Below are 27,789 nucleotides of genomic sequence, written 5' to 3' on the forward strand. Positions count from 1 at the left end.
TTGTGTTGTGAGCTCTGCAGATAGGATAGACCAGGTAGAACTACTGGATAGACCACGTAGGCCTACTGCCAGTAGGCCTACAGAGAACCTAGTGGATAGACCAGGTAGGTCATACTGTCAGTAGGCCTGCTCCGTATGATCTGGTCCCTGTAGGCCGCAGTTGTACAGCGCTGTTGTCTGTTAGGTGCAGTAGGCCTACAGCCTGTTGTCTGTGAGGCGCAGTAGGCCTACAGCCTGTTGTCTGTGAGGCGCAGTAGGCCTACTGTCTGTCTGTGAGGTGCAGTAGGCCTACAGCCTGTTGTCTGTGAGGTGCAGTAGGCCTACAGCCTGTTGTCTGTGAGGCGCAGTAGGCCTACTGTCTGTGAGGTGCAGTAGGCCTACAGCCTGTTGTCTGTGAGGTGCAGTAGGTCTACAGCCTGTTGTCTGTGAGGCGCAGTAGGCCTACAACCCTCCCTCGAGGCGACGCAGCAGCTAGGGCTGTAATTGGTCCGCTACCTAAAACCCGACACAGAACCAGAACAGGTTCACGACTGCGTCGAGGCGTCTGCAGGGTCATCGTGTCATTGCGTCGGCGTGGAACCATAATCAGCCCTTTAGTCTAAGCTCCTTAGTGTCTCAGACGGTCACATGTCTCCCCTCTCTGGACTCCATGTTTTATTGAAGGAATACAATCCTGTATTTAGGAGACCTCCCTACAATAACTACAATTATAATAACGTTAAGACAATAATACCAATAAAACATTGACTATAGGGATTTAATATTTTATATATATATATATATATATATGTATAACATTAAATCATCAGTTTGTTAGTTCCAATTGTCGAATTAGTTGCAGGCTTGTTGGCCGGTGATGAAGAAATGAAACGATGAGTGAAAGATCAAAGAGACGGACTACACACTGTACACACTACACACTGTACACACTACCCACTACACACTGTACAGGGACTACACACACACTACACACTGTCCACACTACACACTGTACAGGGAATACACACACACTACACACTGTTCACACTACCCACTGTACACACTACACACTGTACAGGGACTACACACACACTACACACTGTCCACACTGTACAGGGAATACACACACACTACACACTGTTCACACTACCCACTACCCACTGTACACACTACACACTGTACAGGGACTACACACACACTACACACTGTACGCACTACCCACACACTGTACACACTACACACTGTACAGGGACTACACACACACACACACACACACACACACACACACACACACACACACACACACACACACACACTACACACTGTACACACTACCCACTGTACACACTACACACTGTACGTACACACACTACTCCATTGATCGAACAGTATGCTGATCTGTTCTCCATCGGGGCGGCGATACCGTCAGAGGTTGTTGGTTCTTTCCCGCCACGAGGGGCGCCTCACGACCACACTTTCCCCGACGGACGCGCGCCTTGCATCCAGCCGTGCGCGCCAACCCTAGTATCGCAGCGGAGACGCGCCGGAGTCAGAGCGTCTCGAGCTGAGCTGACGGACGGAACGGAGACCGCTGGAACCATGACTCTGCTGACCTCTCACCCCGACCCCCACCCCGACCCCCAGCCCTAACCTCCCCCTCTCCCCCCTCTCCCCTCCCTGCCGTCCAAAAGCGCGTGTCAGTGGATCCGAGCCGCCCGCTCCTCGTCGCTCTACCGGTTCGTCCCGGAGTCCTCCCTGGTATTCTCCCGGTGTTCTCCCGGTGTTGTCGAGGGACCGGAGGGACGCGATGTGGAGGCCCGGCCTCCTGCTGCTCCTGGCCGGACTCCTCGTCTCGTGTGAGCTGCAGCCGGACCCCGGGAGACCCCCCCCGCCGGGGAGACCCCCGCCGCCCGGGAGACCCCCCCCGGAGAGGCTGGACTTCGGCTCCGTCCCGGCGGGGGTCTATGAGACCCTGGCCCACTACGAGCCGGGACCCATCGGGATCCTCTTCAGCCTCGTGCACGCATTCCTGTGCGTGGTCCAGCCCAACCCCTTCCCCCAAGGTAGGCGAGACCCCCCACGGGACCGAGAGCTGATCGATGGCTGATCGATAGCTGATCGACAGCTGATCGATAGCTGGTCGACAGCTGATCCATAGCTGATTGACAGCTGATGGATAGCTGATGGATAGCTGATGTAGTGGACAGATGTCCCGTCCTCCAGCGGCGCTCTGGTGAAGTTGTGATTGTTAGTGGGAGTCAGGGTCGGGGTTAGATGATCCTATAATAATAATAATAATAATAATAATGATTCTAATAAAACGAATAAAACTAACTAATAAAAAAAAATATATATATTACTAATCCTCCGTTCGTGTTCCGGTCACCACGCTATTGTTGGGCTCTCCGGGCCGGAGTACCGGGCCGGAGGGCGACCCTCCTCCTTGCCGGAGGGCGACCCTCCCCAGTACTCTGGGGGGGGAGGTCATGTCAGACATGACGGACAGGTGCATGGCGCTACACACTTACATGCTGTCAGGCTGCTTAAACACCGCAGGTTGCGTTTAATGAGCCAATGGATGGTGAGATGTTCCCCTCACCGCGTCAGAGGGATCAGGCTGATCAGATAAGCTCCTCAGCCATCTGCTGCCCAGGAGCACCTACAGGACTTCAGGACTACCAGGACCACGCCTACCCGGACCAGGACCACATCCAGGACCACATCCAGGACTACATCCAGGACTACCAGGACTAACAGGACCTCATCCAGGACTACCAGGACTAACAGGACCTCATCCAGGACTACCAGGACTAAAAGGACCATGTCCAGGACTACCAGGACAACCAGGACCTCATCCAGGACTACCAGGACCTCACCCCCACCCAGTGGACTTGAGAGGAGGAGGGATCCCACATGGTCTGAGTAGACCACCTCTGTGGGTTCTATTCTGCTCCAAGGGAGTCTTCGTGTTTTAATGGGGTCTAATTACCCAGAGGAGACGGAGCACCTCAAGGACCAACAGACCAGCTCTAGGACCCCCTCTAGGACCACCTCTAGGACCTTCTCTAGGACCAGCTGTAGGACCAGCTGTAGGACCACCTCTAGGACCACCTCTAGGACCACCTCTAGGACCAACAGACCACCTCCACACCTCTAGGACCACCTCTAGGACCAACAGACCACCTCCACACCTCTAGGACCACCTCTAGGACCAACAGACCACCTCCACACCTCTAGGACCACCTCTCGGACCAGAACCTGCTCTACAATATGCAGGAGGAGCAGGGGAGGTGGTGGTGGAGGTGGTGGTGGTGGTGGAAGAGGTGGTGGAGGAGGTGGTGGTGGTGGTTGAGGTAGAGGTGGTGGTGGTGGTGGTGGTGGTAGTAGTGTTGGTGGTGGTGGTGGTGGTGGTGGTGGTTGAGGTAGAGGTGGTGGTGGAGATGATGGTGGTGTAAAGAGGGGGTCAGTGTGTTGCTGAGAGGTGCCCCCCCCCCCTACCATGCTGCCCCCCCCGAACCCCTCAATACATCTCAGAAAGAGGTTCCTCTGCAGTGTGTGGGAAGGATTATCTTATCTTATCTTTATCATCTTAACATGTCAGCAGCACACATTAAATAAGGAGACGGGAGAAGAGGAACGACCTCTGAGACTGGAGAGGTTCTGTTCTGTAGTGTGTCCGTGGAGGTGATGCTGGAGATCCTGACAGCCAATCAGGGCCAGCCAATCAGGGCCAGCCAATCAGGGCCAGCCAATCAGGGCCAGCCAATCAGGGCCAGCCAATCAGTGCCAGCCTACTGGTCTCACAGGGACCGTCCTAGAGCTACTCTCTCTAGATTCAGCTATAACTGCAGCTGGTCTCTCTAGAGCTAATCTCTCTAGAGCTACAGTCTGTAGCTGATCTCTCTGTAGCTACAGACTGTAGCTCTAGACTCTAGAGCTACAGTCTGTAGCTAAAGAGATACCAGCTACAGAATGTAGATGGTCTCTCTAGAGTCTAGAGAGACCATCTACAGTCTGTAGCGTGTCTCTCTAGAGCTACAGTCTGTAGCTTCTCTCTCTCTAAAGCTACAGTCTGTAGCTGGTCTCTCTAGAGCTACAGTCTGTAGCGCTCCGGCTCCCCCCTCCCATGTGTTCAGTCTCATGGTGTCCGTCTCCTTCTGCTCTACTTCCCTCCTCTGTCAGCCTCCTGTAGGGTGAGGGTGAGGTTAGTGCCTTGCTGCAGGGCGCTAGGCAGCGGAGGAGGCGGATCTCTCTTGGATGTGTTTCTATGTACTCTGTTACCCCAGAGGTTCAGCCCTCTGATGCCGGCCTCTCATTGGTCCATCAGGAAGTATCTGTCCTCTGCCCGGAGTGGTGGTGGAGAGAGATGCTACCACGCTACACTACCATGCTACCACGCTACACTACCATGCTATGCTACCACACCACCACACTACACTACCACACTGCTACGCTACGCTACCATGCTACCACGCTACACTACTACACTACCATGCCACGCTACCACACTTCCACGCTACGCTACCATGCTACCCCGCTACGCTACCACGCTACAACGCTACACTACCATACTACCACGCTACACTAGCACACTATAATACCACGCTACGCTACGACGCTACACTACCACACTACACTACCTCACTACCACGCTACCACTCTAACATGCTACCATGCTATGCTACCACCTTACCACTCTACCATGCTGCCACGTTACCACGCTCCCAGGCTACCAGGCTATGCTAATGTGCTACTCTAACGTGCTAACTGAAAAATGGGGCCCTGGACAGCGTTGATGTGCAGCGTAGGAGGCAGACTGATCTGCTTCACCTCCTAGTGACGAGTCTCCAGCAGGATTCTACAGAGAGGTGGTATTAGTAGTATTATGTTTAGATCTAGTACTTCTAGGGATGTCAGTTTAATAGCTGTCATATTAGTACTGGTGTAATGTTACAGCTGTAGTATTATAACTGGTGTGTTTTAAAGCAGCAGTATTAGAACTGGTATATTTTAAAGCAGCAGTCTTAGTAGTGGTGTATTTTAAAGCGGCAGTATTAGCACTGGTATATTTTAAAGCAGCAGTATTAGTAGTGGTGTATTTTAAAGCAGCAGTATTAGTAGTGGTGTATTTTAAAGCAGCAGTATTAGTAGTGGTGTATTTTAAAGCGGCAGTATAAGTATCGGCTCACTCTCCAGATCACTCCAGCTCACTCTCCAGCTCACTCGCGGAGCAGTACGCCTGTCAGGAACGTGGCCAACTCTTGCGTCTCATTGGCTGAACAGAATGTCACTCAGGAAGGCCGGCCTAGTCTGTCCTGATGAGGACAGTATCAAGAAGACATTACCCAGAATTTGGTCTAATTTTACATCTTATATTGGAGGTTTTTCATTTTGCTACGACTGGTTCGCTGCACAGCATGATGGGTAAATTGCTCTGCCTTCGGGCTCCAGGGCAGTTCTTAATGAGGAATTATCTTAAAGAGAGCTCTCTGTTTGGGATTCAAACCAGCAACCTCCTCTACATCAGGTTCTTTGAGAGGCAGACTGCAGAGTCCACTCAGCTCCTCGCCTGCGGCCTCAGGTGCCCAAATGCTTTGGGAGCCGCTCCTGGAGGTCTTCCTCTCCTCTCCTCTCATCCTCCCCTCATCTCCTTTCCTCATCTCCTCTTTTCTCCTTCTCCCCTCATCTCCTCCTCCCCTCATCTCCTTATCTCCTCCACTCCTCTTGTCCTCCTCTCCTCTCCTCTCCCCTCCTCTTCTCCTCCCCTCCTCTCCTCAGTGACAGAATGCCCGGTCTCTTCTAGAAGGACTTAGATGATAATGATGATTGAAAAGCCTCAGAGACAGAACTATGTTTTTCATTATTCATTTTGGTATTTTGGACGATGTCAGTGATTCAGAGTCATGTCAGAGAAGATGGCTGTGTAGAAGCTGTTAATACGCCCAGTGGTTAAACCCACAACCTTGGGTATATGAGATGCTTTCAGTTTATCTGCTACCTCACTTTGATCCCAGTAGTCATGGTAACCTTTATGAGCTAGAGACCATGGATGTTTTATCATTCAAATTAAAATAAGACCGGCTTTAAAGAAGAGTCATGGGAGAAGATGTGGAGTTCAGTTGGAGAGTCAAGGGTTCTGTCGTAATGAGCTGAGCTCACACTGAGGAGCCTGATGAGGAGAACAGATCTTCTAAAGAGATGGAGATAGAGAGAGCTATGGGAGGAGGAGGAAAGGATGAGGAGAGGAGGAGAGAGAGGATGAGGAGAGGAGGTGAGAGGATGAGGAGAGGAGGTGAGAGAGGATGAGGAGAGGAGGAGGAAGACTAGAGGATGAGGAGAGAGAGGATGAGGAGAAGAGAGGAGGAGGAGAGGATTCAGGCTGCAAACCAGAGAAACGCTCAGCAACACGGAGAAGTATTCATCCAGGCTCCCTTATCTGGGTCAAGCTATTCAGCCGTGTGTGTGTGTGTGTGTGTGTGTGTTTGTGTGGATGTCTGACACTCAGTCATGCGTTCTCAGGGTCTTTGTTGGACGGCTCAGCGCTTGTCTCTGGGAGGACAGGAAGTGGACTCACTGTGGCAGGGTCGCCCCCAGACGAGACTCTTAGTGACTTCCTGTGACCTCCTCAGGCAGGAGGGGGTCCTGGTGTCTTGGCAACGCAGCCGAGTCCCTAGTAACAGAAGATGGAGATCTGCAGTGGGTCCGACCCCCCCCCCGGTGGACCAGCGGGCTGCGGGGGACCGCCTAGCATCAGGCTCCTAGCGGTAGCATCTGAGCTAATGCTGAGCCCCTAGCTAGACACCCTCCTTGCGCCCAGGGGGTCATTAACCCTAACCTGGAGAGTCGTCCTTCAGCCTCATGTCTCCGGTCAATCATCCCTTAAGTCATAAGCATGGCACTCAACACTGAAACTAAAATGTCGGCTGGATGATCTGGTGGTGGGGGTGTTAGACTAGGTAGGGCTAGCCATCTAACGGCTAGTGAGGGCTAGCCAGCTAACGGCTACTGAGGGCTAGCCATCTAACGGCTAATGAGGGCTAGCCATCTAACGGCTAGTGAGGGTTAGTGAGGGCTGGTTCCCTGCTGGGGCCGGATTTCTTCTCGGATATTTGTTGCTCCTCTGTTCTATCGATGCTATCTTTCGGTTTCCTATTCCTTTGTTTGTAGCAACACACACACTTTACACCTGACCTCTAACAATGGAGCCTGCTAGGGCGGTGCTGTCTTACACAGATCCAGACCACTTGTTTGATTCCAAATTCATCATTGTGTTCAGGAGGGTTGTGTTCCAAATTAGACTTTATTTTTATTTATTTTTATTATTCAAATTTCAACAATCAACAGTCAATATATGCGGCTAATGGGAAGCAAATGCTAACCCAGCCATTCCTCTGGGTACGGCAGGCTAAGACCAATGTACAGACCGTGGTATCCCTTTTTAGCTATCCCTTTAACTATAGGGGTACGGTGTTTGGGGCTTTGCTCTGGTGAAGAATCAAGATGAATCCTCTGGCATCTAGCTGCTTGATGGTGACTGAGTTTAGTTTCTGATTAGTTTCTGGTTGTGTTTCGATACTGGTTGTGTGCTGTAGTGTTTGTGTTGGCTGGTTGGTTGTGTACTTTATGGTGCAGTACTGTCATTCCATGATAAAGTGTGTGATGTCTCTGAGCCTGAAGCTCTGACTCCCGTCCCTGTCCTCTTCAATGTTGCTCTCTGAATTATATTGGCTCGAGATCATAAAGGATAATGAATAATGCAGATGTGCAGCGGCATGCTGTTGCCTCCTAATTCTTAACTCTGATTCTCCCGCTCACATATTATACTGTTCCAAACGTGTTGATGATCCCAAGGTGTTTAACATCGCAGATTAATCATGTTTACAGACGTTCTCTGATGAAGGCTTGAATCACAGGCAGAAACAGAATTTTAAACATTAAATCAGAACATCAAGACAAAAATCCATTTATGAACCTTTCATGAATGGATTTTTATCGCTGTAATTAATTAATGCTTCCTAGATAGTCTGCTGGCCAATCAGAGAGAGGCTTTATTAATCATGTGTTTAATGTTCCAGATCTCATCGTAAAACTGGCGAAGGAGAAGTTCGGAGCATCTCAGACGGAGTACCAGAAGGTAACCAAACTTTTATACGGATTAAGAAACAGTTTCTGTTACTTTATTTAATTGTTCTATTTATTTTCTCTTGCCTTGTGTGTTCTGCTGCTTCCCATCTTGTTGAAGTGTTTTTGAGTATGCTTTGTGTTTATTAGGGCAGTGGGGTATACATTACATACATGCTCCAATTGTAGGTCTTTTGGTAAGTCTATGAACTGTATGGCGTTATTCATATTAATAATGATGGTGATGTTATGAATGCCCTCGCCAATCACTCCATGGAAACACAGAGCAGAACAAATTAGTTTATTTATCGAGGATGTTAAGATTGATTTGATCTTCCCAGAAGACATCAAACACAACCAGAGCACTTCAGGTTGTGAAGCTCTGAGAGCTGAACCTCACCCTGTCATGGCCCAAGGAAACCACAGGTTCATGTTCCTCATGGAGGTCCGGCCAGCGACCTAGACCCAGACCCAGACCCAGACCCAGACCCAGACCCAGACTGGGTCTGGTCCGGTCTGTGGTTCTGGGGGCACCATGAGGGGCTTGTTTCAATGGATCTGTGCTCTGATTCTGTGGTGCTTCCGTCTCTGCATGTCCTCATCTGATGTCTCCTGGCTCTCCTCAGCCAGAGAACATAGTCCTGACCCTGCAGGTAAAGTCGCTCTGGACTTACATTATAAAAACCCCCCCTCGCCTTGTCCTAAACCGGTTACAACCCAGCCCCACCTTTCGCCTTGTCCTAAACCGGCTACTAACCCCCCCTCGCCTTAGGCCGACCCTAAAGTACCAATACCCTAACCCCGTCCTAAACCCACCTAACCCTGTCCTAAACACACCTAACCCTGTCCTAAACACACCTAATCCTGTCCTAAACACACCTAACCCTGTTCTAAACACACCTAACCCTGTCCTAAACACACCTAACCCTGTCCTAAACACACCTAACCATGCCTTTAACCGAGCCTCACCCTATAGTAACCCACCCGGCATAAAACCATTAAACCCTGCCCTCGTCCCAACCATCAAACCCTGCCCTAACCCAACCATCAAACCCTGCCCTAACCCTACTCAGCCTGCCTAGACTAACCCTACTCAGCCTGCCTAGACTAACCCTACTCCCAGCGTATGCAAACCCCTCACAACATATTCTGACCTGGAGTATATGTTAATCCTAAACTCGAGCATGTGTTAACTGCGAACATATGCTAACCCTTAACATGTTCTTACTTCTAGAATAAGCTAACCCATAGAGTATGGTAACCTTTCCCCTATCATGCACCTAGCATAGCAGCAGACCTAAACCCTGGAGATGATAACAATGGATGTCGAAAAAATGACAATGTGCTCTTGAAAATTTCACCTCACAGTTTATAATATTAGATTAATATTTGTTGAGGTGTTCATACGGACTTGCCCTGATTTATAGGTGAACTTACTTACTTACAGTATGTAGTATAAAGTATATACGTAATATCTGTAGAACTAGTATTATAGTGAGGGTAGTAGCGTTAACAGTGCGCATAGCGTTACAGTGAGCATTACAGTGAGCGTGGCGTTACAGTGGAGTGTAGCGTTACAGTGAGCGTTACAGTGAGCGTTACAGTGAGCGTTACAGTGAGCGTAGCGTTACAGTGAGCTTTACAGTGAGCGTAGCATTACAGTGAGCGTTACAGTGAGCGTAGCGTTACAGTGAGCGTTACAGTGGAGCGTTACAGTGAGCATTACAGTAAGCTTTACAGTGAGCATTACAGTGGAACGGTACAGTGAGTGTTACAGTGAGCAATACAGTGAGTGTTACAGTGGAGTGTAGCGTTACAGTGAGTGTTACAGTGAGTGTTACAGTGAGAGTTACAGTGAGCGTAGCGTTACAGTGAGCGTAGCGTTACAGTGAGCGTTACAGTGAGCATTACTGTGAACCGTCACTGTACATTGTTTACTGCGGACATGGTGGGGTTGTGTTTTCTGGAGTCTTTCTGCTGGTTACCAACTCTATCCCAGAATAGTCCAGTCTCCAGGCTCCGTCGTCATGACTGCGTGAAAACGCAAATGGCTTATGACATCTTTCCTAAACATTGATTTGAGGCCTGAAGGAAGTGGGCGTGGCTAACTTGGTGCTCTGCATACACACACTGTCAGATTCTCATTGGACACACACACACATACACACATTGTTCCACACACATGCCCACATATACACATACACGTACACACGCACATACACACTGTTGCTCTCGCCTGTTAATTTCTCTGTTAACCGCTCCAAACCCCTTCATTTAGTTCTTATTTCACCCCTTCATTTAGTAATTCATTCTCATTATCTCTCTCTCTCTCTCTCTCTCTCTCTCTCTCTCTTTCTCTCTCCCTCTCTCTTTCTCTCTCCACCCTCTATGTCGCTCTCCCAGGTGCTCTACTATGAACTGGGCTTCCTGCTGTGTGCGGCGGTGGGCGTGGCCTTCCTGGTGCTCCTCCCCCTCGCCGGCCTCCTGCTGTGTGTCTGCCGTTGTTGTGACAACTGCGGAGGAGAGATGCACCAGCGGCAGCGGAAGAACGCCGACTGCCAGCGCGGCCTCCTGGGAACGCTGCTGTTCACCACCTCGCTGGTCATCAGGTGAGACTGCCACGCATCCTCCTTTACCTCCTCTTCTTCTCTCCTCCTCCTCCTCCTCCTCCTCCTCCTCCTCCCCTCCTCCTCCTCCTGCTCCTCCCACGGGGCCACGGTGACACTTTGAAGCTGCTCAGATCGGAGGCTTCTGATTGACTGAAAAGGGGGAGCAGGGAGATGAGGAGGAGGAAGGTGGCAAGGGAGGAAGGGAATCCACACGGGGATGTGATGATGCTGTGGGTGCCATGGATACCTTGTTTTCCTACCCTGCACCTTTGCAGGGTGCAGCTGCTGGGTGAAGAACCGTGAGGAGACCTGGAAACAGAACTGAGCTGAACACTCAGTGTCCAATTAAAACACACAACAACTCAACACAAGTCCACCTCACTGGCAGACAAGGGTTAAGGGGCTGGTGGGGTCATGGCTTCATGTTCTGTTCAGAAGGTTAGAGTGGACTTCAGCCCATACTCAAGAGTTCTAGTTAGAGGTTAGCCCCTATCCCCGCTGTGTTAGATGATGATGGTTGATGATCGTGGTACCCAGACCCAACCCATCACCATCACCAAACCCTTCATAGATAGGTATCACTGAGGACTTGAAGGTGATGGGTGGGGTTTGGTCCTCTGTGGCTGATGGGTTAGTTAACCCTAACCCAGGTAGAGGCGTCCTTGATCTGCAGTCTGCCCTTGTGGCAGACGGCCGGTTAGTAGGGTGGTAAACTAGTAGTAAGTAGTAAGTGTTGTCGCCATAGACATATAAATAATACTTATTTCTTTATCAATATAATGGAGAGTGGAGAGAATGGAGAGTAGGTCCTTGCCTGTCGATCACAGGGACCGTGACTGGGAGTAGGGTTGGAGGAGATCGGTGATGTACTTGGGTGCACGTGAGTGGAGTGATTTGTGGGGGAGCAGGAGGATCTCGTATGTGATGCGTTGTTTGACAGGCAGCCAGTGGAGTCTCTTGAGAATGGGGGTGATGTGGGTTAGCACCCTGGCAGCTGAATCCTGGACATGCTGCAATCTGTCAAGGGCCTCGCTGGGTAGCCCAGACAGGACACCATTGCAGTAGTCCCGACGGGAGGTGTAAGTAGGGTGGTAAACTAGTAGATAGTAGTAGGTTGGTAAACTAGTAGTAAGTAGGGTGGTAAACTAGTAGTAAGTAGGGTGGTAAACTGGTAGTTTGTAGGGTGGTAAACTGGTCGTTTGTATGGTGGTAAACTAGTAGTTAGTAGGGTGGTAAACTAGTAGTTAGTACGGTGGTGAACTAGTAGTTAGTAGGGTGGTGAACTAGTAGTTAGTAGGGTGGTAATCTAGTAGTTAGTAGGTTGGTCAACTAGTAGTTAGTACGGTGGTAAAGTAGTATTTAGTAGGGTGATCAACAATTTGTAGTAGGGTGGTAGACTAATATTAAGTAGTATTATAAAATAAGTTAGTAGGGTTGTATTAACCAGGACCCTGACAGATTACTGATGAGGAGACGATTATCTCGAGGGATTCTACATCCCTAGAGTCTAATTATAGTGTTGACCTGCAGGGGGTTAGAGTGTAGTGTGTAGTGTAGGGCATTAGGGACCTCTCTCATCTCCTCTCTCGTCTCTCCATGCTGTTTTCGGTTCAGTTAATTATTATAATTAATTATTGTTAATTATTATTATTCTCTCATCTCAAGTTATTATGAAGTTACACTGAGGACATCATGGTGACTGAATTTACTCTTTGGATGAGCTTATGTATTTCTCTCTTTTCTCTCTCTCTCTATCGCTCTCTCTCTCACTCTCTCTCTTTGTTGACTGCAGAATCCACCCACCTAGAGAGAGAGGAGGGGGAGAGATGGGGGAGAGAGAGTAGTGAGAGGGAGATAGGGAGAGAGTGGTTTCTTTGTGTTTGCTACAGAAAGCAGCGGTGTAGACTTCAACAATACGCTTTTGTTGTGAAGGAGCCATTTTGATTCTCTCTCCGGGCGAGACAGCTCCACTCGACTGTAGATTCATTCAGTCCAGCTCCACCCTAGACTCACTGGCTGACTGGCTGGTTGGCTGGCTGACTGGCTGTTTTACTCTCTTGTTGATGAGTAGAGCAGAAGTATTTCTAGGATTATTGTTGATTAGCAGTGGATCAGAGCAACATGGTGTAGCTGTGTACTCCATCACTACATGGTGTAGCTGTGTGCTCCATCACTACATGGTGTAGCTGTGTGCTCCATCACTACATGGTGTAGCTGTGTGCTCCAGCTCCATCACTACATGGTGTAGCTCTGTGCTCCATCACTACATGGTGTAGCTGTGTGTTCCAGCTCCAGCTCTACGATGTAGATCATGCGGTTGCTGAAACACACTAACCCTTCCCTCACATTAACCAGCCTCACAGATACTAGATCACACGTGTGTGTGAACACACTGAGCCATATGGCCTTGTGACACACACACACACACACACACACACACACACACGCGCACACACTGCTTTTCCACTGGTCTTAATTTAATGTTGTTGAGAAGAAGAGTGATTGAATGTATTAAACAACCTAATGTACAACAGTGACCTCTACTGGAGGTCTCATTATATTATTATTATCTGTCAAACACATGTGTGGAATCATCAAGACATTTAAAGGAACGAATGCATCTATTAACATCTAATATAAGCATTACATATACATGTATTGTATGTCAATATTTCTAAATGTCTTTATTTAATAAATAAGTATCTGTGTGATTGACATGTGGTTTGCTGTTGCTTGGCGACAGCATCGGAGTGCTGTGTGCCTACACAGCCAATCAGACGCTGAGCTCTCAGGTGAAGAACGTCAGGCGATTGGTCAACAGCAACATGAGGGACCTGCACACCTTCGTCAACGACACGCCCACGGTACCTGTCTGTCATTCTGCCTGTTTGTCTGCCTGTTTGTCTGTCTGTCTTTCTGTCAGTGTGTCTGTGTCTGTGTGTCTTTCTGTCTGCATGTCTGTCTGTGTATTTGTCTGTGTGTCTGCCTGTCTGTGTGTCTGTCTGTCTGCCTGCCTGTCTGTGTGTCTGTCTGTCTGTCTGTCTGTGGTTCCTCACTAACTGATTTTGTTTTCCAGCAAATTGACTTCCTGGTGTCTCAGTACTCGACGGCTAAAGGAAAAGTTCTGTACGACCTCGACAGTAAGTTACACCGTACTATTTACTACAAGAGTACTCTTTCCTAGACAGTAAGATCTAATGTAACTTTACTCTCTCTAGACACTAAGATCTTTATGTCGCTTTACTCTGTTCTCGACGGTACATTCATCCTGTGATCTTGAATCTCCAGATATAGGTCCTCTACTTGGCGGAAGGATACACGGGCAGCTAGGGAAGGAGGTCCGGCCTGCCATGGACGGAGCGCTGAGTCTGGCTGAAGGTCGGTCCGCTTCCGCCGCTCACAGCCTCTGTTAGCTTAGCTGAGCCGGGTTATATATTAATAGAATTAACATATCTGTCCTGCTGTTTTTTATATGTTGGATAATTTCAAGTAAACGCGCGTTTAAACTGTTGAATGAACATGAAAAACGCACAAGCAGGTAGACAGCGTATTAGTTTATGATTACCATATACTGCTGAACATTTAAACCTGTATTTGACACGATGAAGGCACTGAAAGACATTCAGAAGAATCTTTGTATATTCTTTGTTTTTGTTTTTGTTCTGAAGTGAAAATCGAAAGAGCCCTAAAAGGTAAAAACAGTCTGACCCCCGTGACCTTTAACCCTGTGACCTCTGACACTGTCGTGACCCCAGTTCCCCTTTGCCTTCCTTGAACATTTGGACCAATCAGGGGGCAGAATGCCGTCTTAATGCAACATTAAGACCGAGGTTCTCCGCCCGTCGTGATTCAGACTCGGACACCAAATGGTTCTCATGTTTCTGTTCCTCATGTCGTTTGTTGTTCCACCCCATCCACATTTCAACTCTCACTTTTAAGTAAATTCCGATAAATCAGTTCAGATAAGTCAGTTCCGATAAGTCAGTTCCGATAAGGCAGTGCTGATAAGTCAGTTCCGAGCCAGAGATAGAAGAGGCTTGAGTGCTGATATAGAGAATACAAGACAGAATACAAGACACTGGGACCAGTACACGGCACTGGTACCAGTACAAGACACTGAGACCAGTACACTGCACTGGGACCAGTACACGGCACTGGGACCAGTACACGGCACTGGGACCAGTACAAGACACTGGGACCAGTGCACGGTACTGGGACCAGTACACATGTTTTAACAAGGTGAACCTTATACCTGCGACCCGACTGCCCCGCTGGTGTTCAGTAGGACAGCTCGCTGGGATTGGCTTCAATATCCACCAATCAGGGCTGACTTTAACGATCACGTGACAGCACTCAGAAATACAATCCAAGCTCTTCAATGTCTTCCCTCTCCTGCTTTACTCCTCCTACTCCTTTTATAAAGTTACACTCCTCACTGTGTTACCTCCCCCTCATGTTACACAGGTTTATATACATGTGTGTGTGTGTGTGTGTGTGTGTGTGTGTGTGTGTGTGTGTGTGTGTGTGCTCATTTGTATTGAACCTGTTTACTTTAGACGAGAGCTCAAAGTTGTTGGTTCACCGGTCGCTCGCTTGCTCGCTCTCTCTCTCTCTCTCTCTCTCTCTCTCTCTCTCTCTCTCTCTCTCTCTCTCTCACGCTCTATCTCTGTCTCTCTTTCTCGCTCTCTCTCTCGTTGTTGGTTCACCGGTCGCTCTCTCTCTCTCTGTCTCTCTCTCTCCCTCTCTCTCTCGTTGTTGGTTCACCGGTCGCTCTCTCTCTATCTGTGTCTCTCTCTCTCCCTCTCTCTCTCTTCACCTGTGTCTCTCTCTCTCCCTAACTTGTGTCTCCCTCTAACCTTTCTCCCCCAGCGATGCGAGAGACGAGGGAGGCTCTGGAGAACGCCAGTGTGTCTCTGGAGGTGCTCCAGGAGGGCAGTGGGAAGCTGGCCTTCAGCTTGAGTCTGATGAGGAGCAGTCTGAGGCGCAGTCTGGACGACCCGGCCTGCAGAGACCCCAAGAACCAGCCCACGTCTGCCCAGCTCTGCAGCGCCATCCAGACCTCCCTCAGCAACCTCCACCTGCATGCCAACTACTCCAGGGTACGGCCAGCAAGAGGCCTTGTTCCTCTAGAGCTCCTTCACCTAGAGCTCTTTCATCTAGAGCTCCTTCATCTAGAGGCCTTCCTCCAGAGGTTGTTTGTTCTTCTAGAGGTCTTTGTTCATCTAGAGTTCCGGATCCTATCCGGTTCAGATCTGGTTTCAGATGTTTACTCTGGTTCAGATCTGGTTTCAGATGTTTACTCTGGTTCAGATCTGGTTTCAGATGGTTTAATCTGGTTCTGATCTGGTTTCAGATGGTTTAATCTGGTTCTGATCTGGTTTCAGCTGGCCAGTGTGAACCCTCAGCTGGAGAAGATGAACCAGGTTCTGCAGACAGACTTGAGAGCAATTATCCAGAGGGTGAGACAATACTACACTGTAGTACTCTTGTACTTCAATAATCTGACCCTGTAGTACTCTGATACTATAGTACTCTGATACTCTGATACAATAGTACTCTGATACTCTGATACTATTATTATGCAATATACTGTTCTACTGTTGTACCTTAAAGGGGTAGTTCGGAATTTAGGACGTTGGACCACATTTCCAAGTGAACCAGTGTGTTATTTATCATTGGAGACCATTTTCCACATATTTCATTCAGTCCTTCTAGTTGCAGAAATCGCTGGTGCTAGGCTAGCGCAAGTCGAGGGGGAACTGCTAGCCTGCCAATAAAAACAGTTTTACCCACTCCACAGTACACCCGAGGCAAACCAATTATAATGCCAGACTATCTATGTAAATGTCTGTGTTGATAGAATAATGTTAGAAATAAAACTACCCTTGCATCGCATTGCATTTAGTTTATAATCCCTGTAGTTGGAAGAGGGCTACGGCAGTGGCGGACTGATATTATCTGGAGTGCGCTTCTCTGTTTACGTTCTGCTGTAGTGAATTGGTTGCTACACCGGATCAAAGTGAAATTCCGCAGCTGCTGAGAAAGTAGTCCCTCAAACTGTAATGCGATCATTGCTCATAGTGTGTAGTAGTGTGATCATTTATTTCTAACATTATTCTATCAACACAGACATTAACATCGATAGTCTGGCATTATAATTGGTTTGCCTCGGGTGTACAGTGGAGTGGGTAAAACTTTTTATTGGCAGGCTAGCAGTTCCCCTCGACTTGCGCTAGCCTAGCACCAGCGATTTCTGCAACTACAAGGCCTGAATGAAACGTGTTGAAAACGGTCTCACTTGGAAATGAGGTCTGATGTCCAAAATTACAAACTACCCCTTTAATACTATTGTACTTAATACTGGCAGTGTCTTGTAGTACTCTCATACTGCGATACTGTAGTAACCTGTGCTGTGTGATGCAGGGCTACTCGTCTCTGAACAATACTCCGTCCATGGTGGTGGAGCAGACCACATCCGTGGTGGAGGGTGAGTTCAGCTAGTACAGATGAACCCTAACCCCTAACCCCTAACCCCTAACCCCTACCCTATAACCCTAACCCTAACCCCAACCCCTAACCCTTACCCTATAATCTTTACCCTAGCCCTAACCCTATAACCCTAACCCAATAACCCTGACCCTACTGCAGTAGACTCTGGTAACTTCCCTCTAATGCCCCCTAGGGGTGAGGGCAGTAGACTCTGGTAACTGCCCTCTATTGCCCCCTAGGGGTGAGAGGGCTGTTGGACGGCGTCGGCTCCAACATCAGCAGCTTCTCCAAGGGTTTCCCGGTCCGAAGCAGTCTGGCCAACTTCACCATCTTCATCAACCAGGCCCACTCGTCCATTGAGGACCACTACCCCCAGCTGGACCAGGCAGACTTCTACAGGTCAGGCCCTTCGTTAAGAAGGGAAATGGAAACTGTATAAAATAGAGTGAAGACGCCCAAAAACAGACAAGAAAATAAAATGGTTAAAAACCTTTCAAATGCACCTAATGCGTGAGGTGGGCGTGGCTCCGCCCGGTATGTGGGCGTGGCCATTCCCGGTTGTGGGAGGTCTCATGGTGGGCCCCGCCCCCTGCAGGTGGGCCGGCTGCATTGCGCTGTGCTGCATGCTGGTCCTGGTCCTGGCCTTCAACTACCTGGGCCTGCTGTGTGGAACGCTGGGCTACGACAAGCACGCCTCGCCCACCACCAGGGGCTGCATCTCCAACACCGGGGGAACCCTGCTCATGGCGTGAGTCACGACCCTGACCCCTGACCCCCGACCCCTGACCCCTGACCCCACCTGTTCCTTCATGACCTGGAGGTCGTTTCACTGGAAGCTTTGGACAAAAGGGTTAGTTAGGTGAATTATTTAGGGTTAGTTGGTTAGAGTTAGCTGAATTAGATAGGGTTAGTTGGTTAGAGTTAGCTGAATTAGTTAGGGTTAGTTAGTTAGAGTTAGCTGAATTATTTAGGGTTAGTTAGTTAGCGTTAGCTGAATTATTTAGGGTTAGTTAGTTAGAGTTAGCTGAATTAGATAAGGTCCGGGGTCCTTTGTGAAGGTTTGCGGGCTTTACCCACCAAGGGGCCGTCTTGGTTCCATCCTGGTTCCCTCCTGGTTCCCCACTTGGTGTCAGACCCACCTAGCGTTCAGAACCAAGATGGCGTGGTGATAAGGCGTTCCTCTCTCCAGGGGGGTGGGCTTCAGCTTCCTGTTCTCCTGGCTGCTCATGGGGGTCGTCACCGCCGCCTTCCTGCTGGGAGGGAACCTGGAGAAGCTGCTCTGTGAACCCTACCACAGCAAGGAGCTCTTCAAGGTACGTAGCACCTCCCCTGGTCTTACCTGGTCTGACCCCACCTCACCTGGTCTCACCTGGTCTGACCCCCCCCTGGTCTGACCCCACCTCACCTGGTCTCCCCTGGTCTGACCCCACCTCACCTGGTCTCACCTGGTCTGACCCCCCCCTGGTCTGACCCCACCTCACCTGGTCTCCCCTGGTCTGACCCCACCTCACCTGGTCTCACCTGGTCTGACCCCCCCCCATGGTGTCAACTGGTCTGACCCCAGGCCCAGGTCTGGGGGGTAGGGGTCTGGAGGGTCTGGGGGTCTGAAGGGGTCTGAGGGTCTGAAGGGGTCTGAGGGGTCTGAAGGGGTCTGGGCCCAGGTCCCCTCTGGTCTGACATGTTGTGGTCCTCAGCTCCTGGACACGCCCCACATGGTGGACCCCCAGTGGAGGAACTTCATCCCTGGGTTCCTGTACAACGACTCGGACCTGGACCTCACCGTGGAGAACTTGTACAGGTAGGAGGACCCACGACCCCCCTGCCCCCCCCTGACCCCCCGGACCCCCACGACCCTCACAACCCCCACGACCCCCACGACCCCCCACAAGACCCCCCCGACCCCTCCCCAGACCCCCCTGACCCCCAAGACCATGGCTCAGGAGCTAAGGCTGTGTGTGTGTGTGTGTGTGTGTGTGCGTGTGTGCGTGTGTGCGTGCGTGCGTGCGTGCGTGCGTGCGTGCGTGTGTTGCAGTAACTGTAAGGAGAACCGGGGTATCTACTCCGCCGGGCGTCTGGATAAGATCTTCAACATCACAGCGTTCCTCAACACCACCCTGGTCAGTCTCCTCCAGCCTCCACCCACAGCCTCCACCCACAGCCCCCACAGCCTCCCCACAGCCCCCACAGCCTCCCCACAGCCTCCACAGCCTCCGTCCCAGCCCCCACAGCCTCCACCCACAGCCTCCACCCACAGCCCCCACAGCCTCCACCCACAGCCCCCACAGCCTCCACCCACAGCCTCCGACCACAACCTACGCCCACAGCCTCCACCCACAGCCCCCACAGCCTCCACCCACAGCCCCCACAGCCTCTGCCCACAGCCTCTGCCCACAGCGACATCAATCAATACAATAAGAATCACAATATATATTTAAACAAACATGTTGCTTCACAATATAACCAGAAGTAATAGTAATAAAGTAGTGTGTGTGTGTGTGTGTAGTTCACCCGGGAGGTGGTGTCGGTGCTGGAGGGGATCCGTCTGGACCTGGGGGCGGTGGAGCTGCTGCAGGCGGAGGGGAGGCAGAACCTTCTGGACTTCTCTGAGTCAGGCCTGTCAGAGATCAACTACGCCCAATACCTGGAGGAGGTACACACACACACACACACACACACACACACACACACACACGTATAGTTTATGTATAGTGTTTCATATAGTGTATAGCGTTCTCAACATGGTAAGTTAGGTGGATTCAGTCTCGTATTCAAGTTACGTATTCATTCAGCATTATGTATTCCTAGCTTTTATGCTACCAAAATTACTAAAAAGTACTGCTAGTGCTCTATCAAATATTTGTACTTTTATTTTTTATCATATATTCCATATCAACATATTTTTCAACATGTAGAGCTCATTTCCTCTACAGCTCTAACCACAACTCTAACTTTCCATTCATCTAAATCCTGGTTACAGCTGTAAGCAATGGAGTTCAGTGACAGCAGTCATCGACAACATGACTTTTGCGGGTGCAGTAAACGTTTCCATGGTAACAGCGAGCTCCACCAATCAAAGACGGCATGTCACACTTTAGGATTTATGGGTAGTGTAGTGGTTTCAAAGACATCGTGAATAAAACGAGTTTTTCTAAAAACGAGAAGTTCCCGTCTTTAACTTGTGGCTTCTACAGGAGCATTATAACGGATCGTGGTACTTATACTTTGGACGGTTATGACATTAAGGCTTTTAAAACCTCAATGGAGAAAATGAATGTGATTTTTACTTACTGAATCACGCTGTTGCTATTGGGGCGTGGTCTTGTGTCTCTCAGGTGAATAGAGGCGTGGTCTTGTGTCTCTCAGGGGAATAGAGGCGTGGTCTTGTGTCTCTCAGGTGAATAGAGGCGTGGTCTTGTGTCTCTCAGGGGAATAGAGGCGTGGTCTTGTGTCTCTCAGGGGAATAGAGGCGTGGTCTTGTGTCTCTCAGGGGAATAGAGGCGTGGTCTTGTGTCTCTCAGGGGAATAGAGGCGTGGTCTTGTGTCTCTCAGGTGAATAGAGGCGTGGTCTTGTGTCTCTCAGGGGAATAGAGGCGTGGTCTTGTGTCTCTCAGGGGAATAGAGGCGTGGTCTTGTGTCTCTCAGGGGAATAGAGGCGTGGTCTTGTGTCTCTCAGGTGAATAGAGGCGTGGTCTTGTGTCTCTCAGGTGAATAGAGGCGTGGTCTTGTGTCTCTCAGGTGAATAGAGGTGTGGTCTTGTGTTTCTCAGGTTAAAAAAAAACGGTGGTCTTGTGTCTCCCAGGTGAATAAAGGCGTGACGGTGGAGGACCTGCTGACCTTCACCAGCCAGCTGGAGGCCCAGACGGACCTCATGGTAACACAACCTCCACGTCCTCTCTACCTAAACATGTTGCTTTGTATACTTGAAGAAAACTCTTTGTGTGTGTGTGTGTGTGTCATGTGTGTGCGTGTGCGTGCTTGTGCAGTCCGAGGGGCCCCTCCAGACCTCTCTAAAGGGCCACACCAGCACCCTGAGACAGATCCACAGCCAGCAGGTGGTCCCACTGGAGCAGGCCATGGTAGGTCTGTCTGTCTGTCTGTCTGTCTGTCTGTCTGTATGTCTGTATATCTCTCCCTCTCTCTGTCTGTATCTCCTCCTCCCTCTCTATCCCTCTCTCTCTCTGTCTGTCTGTCTGTCTCTCTGTCTGTCTGTCTGTCTGTCTGTCTGTCTGTCTTTCTGTTTCTCTCTCTCTCTGTCTGTCTGTCTCTCTGTCTGTCTCTCGGTCCTTGGTCAGAAGTCTAGGGGTCCTCCTGTAGACCTCTGAGGGGTCCTTGGTCAGAAAATAAGAATCAATGTTCCATTCCTACCATTTACTGCTAGCTGTTGATTAGCTATCTGAGGCTCCAGTTACCCATGATGCACTGCGACTGAGTCTGTTGTTTTTCTTTCCTCATGCAGAAATATGTGAGAGCCAGGGTAAGCGGAAATGTTGAACACATTAATACAGTTAGAGTGTGTGTGTGTGTGTGTATATGGTGTAACAAATTTTGTAGTGTTGTTTTCTGACCTTCTGATCTTCTTCTTCAGAGTGCGTTGAACCAAAGTATGAGGTTCCTGGAGCGTACGGCCTCCGATCTGCCAGTAAGTACTCTCACTTTTGACCTCTGACCTTCACACCCACTTTGACCTTTAACCTCTAGACCAGTGGACCAGACCAGATGATGTCTTGTTTTACAGAACAAAGTTTTGGCCGTTTTAAACGCCCTGGATGAAGCCCAATACCTCATCTCCCAGAATGCAACACACCTGATCAGTCAGGTAAACCAGCAGATCCTCCTCTTCACCCCGCCCTTGTATTCGTTAGTTCAGCTGAATGTTGACCTCTCCCCCCTCCCCACAGGAGACGGAGCAGTACAAGAATGTCATCGTTGGCTACTTCCAGCAGTACATGGACTGGGTGAAGAGCTCGGTGAGTCCTTCATGAGGGTTGATTGGTGGAATGCCTTCCCAGTGCAGCATCATGACTGGTTCACTGGTGGAATGCTTTCCCAGTGTGGCATCAAGTATTAGACCACCATGTGACTCAAACCAGATGGGAGGTTTGTGTTCTGTGTCAGGTTTACAGATCCATGTTCAAACAGAGCAGACAGAGATGTCTTTGACACTCTATAACTATATTATACTCTATATCTATACTATACTCTATACTATACTATATAACTATACTATACTCTCTATCTATACTATATAACTATACTATACTCTCTATCTATACTATATAACTATACTATACTCTATATCTATACTATACTCTCTAACTATACTATACTCTAGATCTATACTATACTCTAACTATACTATACTCTATAATGTGTTTTAAACAGATTTTGTTTAATCTCCAGAACCAGAGCCCTACTGGTTCTGTAGTGGGACATGGGTCTGCTTCCTGGTGTGATGATGTAATTTCCTGTTTCCTGTCCAGCTGGCGTTGGAGGTGGCGACCTGTAAGCCCCTGAGCAACATGGTGGACACTGCCCACATCCTCACCTGCAACTTCCTGCTGGATGCCATGGTAACACACTGTGCGAGTGTGTGGGTGTGCATGGGTGTTTTTAGTGCCTGGTTGGTGGTGAGGTGTGGTTGTGTGTAACTGAGCTTAGTGGGGTCTGGTGGTCTCATGGTGGTCTCATGGTGGTCTGGTCTTATGGTGGTCTGGTCTCATGGTGGTCTCATGGTGGTCTGGTCTCATGGTGGTCTGGTCTCATGGTGGTCTCATGGTGGTCTGGTCTCATGGTGGTCTGGTCTCATGGTGGTCTCATGTTGTTGGTTCTGTGTGTTTCTAAGCTGTGTTGAGTCTGTTCGGTGTTGGTTCTGAGGTTCTAAGCTGCGTTCAGGTGTTTGGTGTTGGTTCTGTGCTTCTTCAACAGAACACGTTCTGGATGGGTCTGGGCTGCAGCACGCTGTTCCTCCTGCCCAGCCTCGTCCTCGCCGTGAAGCTCGCCAAGTTCTACCGCCGCATGGAGACAGAGGACGTCTACGACGAGTGAGTCTCAGACTGCTGCTCAGGGCTGATCACACGGAGAACACAGAGTTCCTGGGGAACATGAGGAACACAGAGAACATTAGGACCCTGGGGAACATGAGGAACACAGAGAACATTAGGACCCTGGGGAACATGAGGAACACAGAGAACATTAGGAACATTAGGAACACAAAGACCATTAGGAACATGAGGAACATGAGGAACATTAGGAACACGGGGAACACCTGAAGATCAACGAGGGGTTTCTTCTTCAATGTTGAGCTGAAGTTGAGATGTTTGTGGGTTCCTGTTAACGTGTGAATCTGTCCTCCCTCCTCCTTGCAGCTCCTCTGTCTCTGGGACCTGGCACTTTACTCTCTGATAACCATTCCTACAGGTCCCGCCTCCCAGCCCCAGTTGTTTACATGAGCCTGGGGTTTACTTCTGTTTTGTTTTTTGTATTCGTAGCATTGACACAATCCCCATGAAAAAGTAAGAGTTATTTTACCCAGAATTCCTTTCCCCTGTCTTTGTTGTTCTGTGTCCTTTTCCGCCTTTAATCTCCTGCTTTTTGACAGTTGAACTGGCTTCAGTAGTTTCAGTAGTTACTCGTTTCACTGGTTTCATTGGTTTAACCGGGAACTGTTGGGTGCTGGTGGAGGTCTGTGAAGCTGTGGGTGCTGGGGTCTCCTGGGGTCTTCAGACGCGTCCCTCCTCATGGGTTCAGATCCCCCTGACCAGCGTACCCAGTGTAGTGTTCAGAGCCCCCTGACCAGTGTTCCCAGTGTAGTGTTCAGAGCCCCCTGACCAGCGTTCCCAATGTAGTGTTCAGAGCCCCCTGACCAGTGTTCCCAGTGCAGTGTTCAAAGCCCCCTGACCAGCGTTCCCAGTGCAGTGTTCAAAGCCCCCTGACCAGCGTTTCCAGTGCAGTGTTCAAAGCCCCCTGACCAGCGTTCCCAGTGCAGTGTTCAAAGCCCCCTGACCAGTGTTCCCAGTGTAGTGTTCAGAGCCCCCTGACCAGTGTTCCCAGTGTAGTGTTCATGCCACTTTGTCCTTCAGTAGAAGAACCTTTTTGTTCAGTCCTGATGGAGGCCTGCAGGGGGCGTCTATATGTTGTGTGTTTGTCGCAGTAGTAATGGTTATCACAGAGAGGTTGTAATGGTTACCATAATGGTGTAATGGTAGTAATGGTTATCACAGAGGGGTCGGCCCGGCAGCGCTGAGACCACCTCACAGGTAAAACTCAGACTGGATTCTGTCCCATGAAGGCATGAAGGCATGAAGGCATGACAGGACTGGACAGACCATTACACATCACATTCACACAAGCATGAACACACACAGTTTAGAGAATCTTCCTTCCGACAATCTCTCTCTCTCTCTCTCTGGTAAAGCGAGAATTGTGGTGACTGCTCTTCCTGTCTCTTGTTTAGAGTCGCCCAATCAGATCGCCCCCCGCTCAACGTACACCTGGTCATTTTAGTGAAGGACAGGCAAGCATGCCCCGCCCCTTGTGTGATATGGCCATGCCCTCTGCTGCATGACTCCGCCCATTACAACATGACTCCGCCCACTACCGCATGACTCCGCCCAGCTCTTCTAACCACGTGTTTACTGCATGCTCTGTCCATGTATTGGCTGCTTGTTTCCTGATTGGTTGTTTCAGTGTACAGACAGAGAGCACCACGTTATGAACAGCCATGTTTAAAACATTGATATTATCGTGAACTATAATGTCCTACTGGTACATCGCCGCGTCAACGAGCGCCTCCATTTTGGAAGTGCTCCTGTACTACTGCTGGTTTATGAAGGGAGCAGCCATGTTCTTTTGGCCGCTGTAAAGTGAGCGTTGCTCATGCATCCTCTCAAAATGGCAGCCAACAGAACCTGAGGCTTGCTGATAGGGTGAGGACCTGTAGACCAGGAGCTCTGATAGGGTGAGGACCTGTAGACCAGGAGCTCTGATAGGGTGAGGACCTGTAGACCAGAAGCTCTGATAGGGTGAGGACCTGTAGACCAGGAGCTCTGATAGGGTGAGGACCTGTAGACCAGGAGCTCTGATAGGGTGAAGACCTGTAGACCAGGAGCTCTGATAGGGTGAGGACCTGTAGACCAGGAGCTCTGATAGGGTGAGGACCTGTAGACCAGGAGCTCTGATAGGGTGAGGACCTGTAGACCAGGAGCTCTGATAGGGTGAGGACCTGTAGACCAGGAGCTGAACCCTGTAGACCAGAAGCACTCCATGGTGTTCTGGTTCTCAGCGTGTTGCTCTCTGACACTGGCCCTGGCTGACCAATGAGGAGCATCTAGGCACAACCTGTAATGTGTGTGTGTGTGTGTGTGTGTGTGTGTGTGTGTGTGTGTGTGTGTGTGTGTGTGTGTGTGTGTTAGTATTCCTTCCTATGACACTATGACCAGGTTTCCCCGGGCCTCCGCCCCCCCGAGGCACATCGACTGGTGACGGAGAGAAAGGTACTCTATTTCCCACAAGCCACCTGGCCTCGGCTCTCCTCCTCCCAGCCCCCATCACACTTCACTTCCTCCTTCTTTCAGCTTCCCTCTGGTCCATCTGTTGCCATGACGACGCCTCTCGTCCTACCGGCCGCTGCTCGTCTTTCTCTTTGGGGACAAAACCTTTTAACGTTTCCACAGCCCACCTCGTCCTCTGACCTCCCGCCTGTTAGAAATAAAGTTTGTTCAAATCATGTCTTCAAGAGTAACTAAACAACAAGCTTCAGCCCTGACCCTCTGGTAACCCTGGAAACAATCTGAGCCAATCAGCAGGAGGGATTATATTTGCTCTTTAAACCATACTAATATATGTGTATGCTAAGCAGCCATACCCAGTGAGAGATGTTGCATGTTTAAACACTTCTTGTACATTAATCACTTCCTTCTTCCCATTTCACTAATGCATCACTTCCTTCTTCCTGTTTCGCTAATGCATCACTTCCTTCTTCCTTTATCTCTAATGCATCACTTTCTTCTTCCTGTATCTCTAATGCATCACTTCCTGTCCCTCCAGTGGCCCGGCAGGGTGGAGCTAAACAACAGTGAGTCGGTTCTCATTTAATCTTCTTTAGCGAACATGAGAGAACCCCAGCTAGGACCCTCCCTAGCAGCTAGGAACCTCCCTAGCAGCTAGGAACCTCCCTAGCACCCTAAGGGGCCCCAGCTAGGACCCTCCCTAGCACCCTAAAGGGCCCCAGCTAGGTTCCACCCTAGTACCCTTCACTAATAACTACAAATGTATCCAAAATTCCTAACGTAAGAACGGTTACAAGAGCTTGAATCAATGAAGGAAACAGGAAAATAAAAACTCATGATCAAGACATATCAGATCCAAAGCTATATTCACCCTGAACTAAAACCAACCCTCCCCATAAACCAGGTCTACCACAGGAGAAGAACACCGGAAGTCTCTCCCTCCTCCAATCAACAACCACGAAACATAATCAATGAAAGACCAGCAAAGCCCCCCGACCCACTCTCCAGCCCAGGACCTCTCTCACCACGCCTGAACCCTCAACGGTCTCTCCTGAAGCCTCCAGGATCTTCCTTTTTTTCTAGTTTTTCATTCTTTTTGGACTTTTTGGAAAGGTCAAGGGAAGGTCACAGTGAACTGTGAGGAGTTGTGACCTTTCAACCCGGCTCCGGACCTAGATGCTCCTCATGTCTGGTGCTAGACCCTCCCAAAGTTCTTCCTGTTTCCTGTTTTGTGGACGAATGATGGGATCGCTGGTACCAACCGACCCACCAGTCTGTAAAACACAGAATACTAACTCTTGGTTTCATCCCTGTGAAGTTCAAAGAAATCCTTCTTTGTTCAAGTCTCAATGTTTACAACCTTCTGTGGGCACCAGAAGTCTTCTGCTGGTGGACATTTCAAACAAAGCGTGACTTTAAAACTTGTGTTGGAGCATGACCGATGTCCGCATGCTGCCTTTAGTTTATTAGTCGATTCTTTAACCACACTTGAGGATATTGTGTTAAGATGACTAACTCTAAAACATATCAGTTTTGCTTTTGTAGTGCTCACTGAAGTGAGAAACTTGCTTCTTTTTAAGGACAGTTCTATTTTTATCATAGCCTTCAGATCAACTCTTAAATCTATGGTAGGCCAGTCTGGAGGAACCAGACAGAGTAGGCTAGATTTTAAAGTTATTAAACCAAAACAAAATCTCACCCTCCCTGCAGCCCTCCCTCCAAAGCCACTCCCCCTAATCACATGACTAGCTCGCTAGCTTAGCCACAGGTCTGCTAGCCCTGTGGAAGACTCCTGTCATGTGTTCCTAGCTTGCTAGCTGTAGCCACAGGTCTGCTAGCCCTGTGGAAGAAAGTTTGCAGGTGTCCAGATAAGAAGCAGGTGAATTACAGCCCTGTGCAGCCACAGATATCAGATATTTTTTTTGTCAGAGCATTTTATTTACTGATTGCTCAGAACTGCTGAAAAATATCCTTCTGAAATAAATTGCCTACCCTTGCTTTAAGTTGCATTTTTTTATTTTCTATTTTCTTGCGGTAGACGTTCACTATGATTGAAACTGCCGAAGGAGTGAATGTTCCTAGAA

At 49.4% G+C, this 27,789-nt stretch overlaps 1 protein-coding gene across 6 annotated transcripts; it reads left to right on the forward strand.

Annotated features, from left to right (window-relative positions):
• Positions 1-1,679: 1,679 nt before the first annotated feature.
• Positions 1,680-27,702, forward strand: prom1a (prominin 1a). 6 transcript variants are annotated; one of them, XM_084469296.1, is made up of 27 exons: positions 1,680-2,042; positions 8,055-8,113; positions 10,504-10,709; positions 13,453-13,573; positions 13,786-13,849; positions 13,998-14,087; positions 15,579-15,808; positions 16,094-16,168; positions 17,133-17,196; positions 17,438-17,597; positions 17,794-17,946; positions 18,388-18,511; positions 18,893-18,996; positions 19,231-19,315; positions 19,702-19,848; positions 20,998-21,069; positions 21,182-21,274; positions 21,655-21,672; positions 21,784-21,837; positions 21,934-22,014; positions 22,097-22,165; positions 22,679-22,768; positions 23,124-23,239; positions 23,687-23,710; positions 25,610-25,690; positions 26,244-26,271; positions 26,610-27,702. In XM_084469296.1, the coding sequence occupies exons 1-25, from the start codon at positions 1,787-1,789 to the stop codon at positions 25,677-25,679; spliced, it is 2,625 nt and encodes an 874-aa protein (XP_084325422.1). In that variant the 5' UTR covers positions 1,680-1,786; the 3' UTR covers positions 25,680-25,690; positions 26,244-26,271; positions 26,610-27,702. The 6 variants fall into 6 exon arrangements, with proteins under 6 accessions (XP_084325422.1, XP_084325423.1, XP_084325425.1 ...); XM_084469297.1 differs by lacking the exon at positions 26,244-26,271; XM_084469299.1 differs by lacking the exon at positions 23,687-23,710.
• The last annotated feature ends 87 nt before the right edge of the window (positions 27,703-27,789 follow it).

The sequence above is a fragment of the Micromesistius poutassou genome, assembly GCF_964030765.1.
Source record: "Micromesistius poutassou genome assembly, chromosome: 6".
NCBI lineage: Eukaryota > Metazoa > Chordata > Actinopteri > Gadiformes > Gadidae > Micromesistius > Micromesistius poutassou.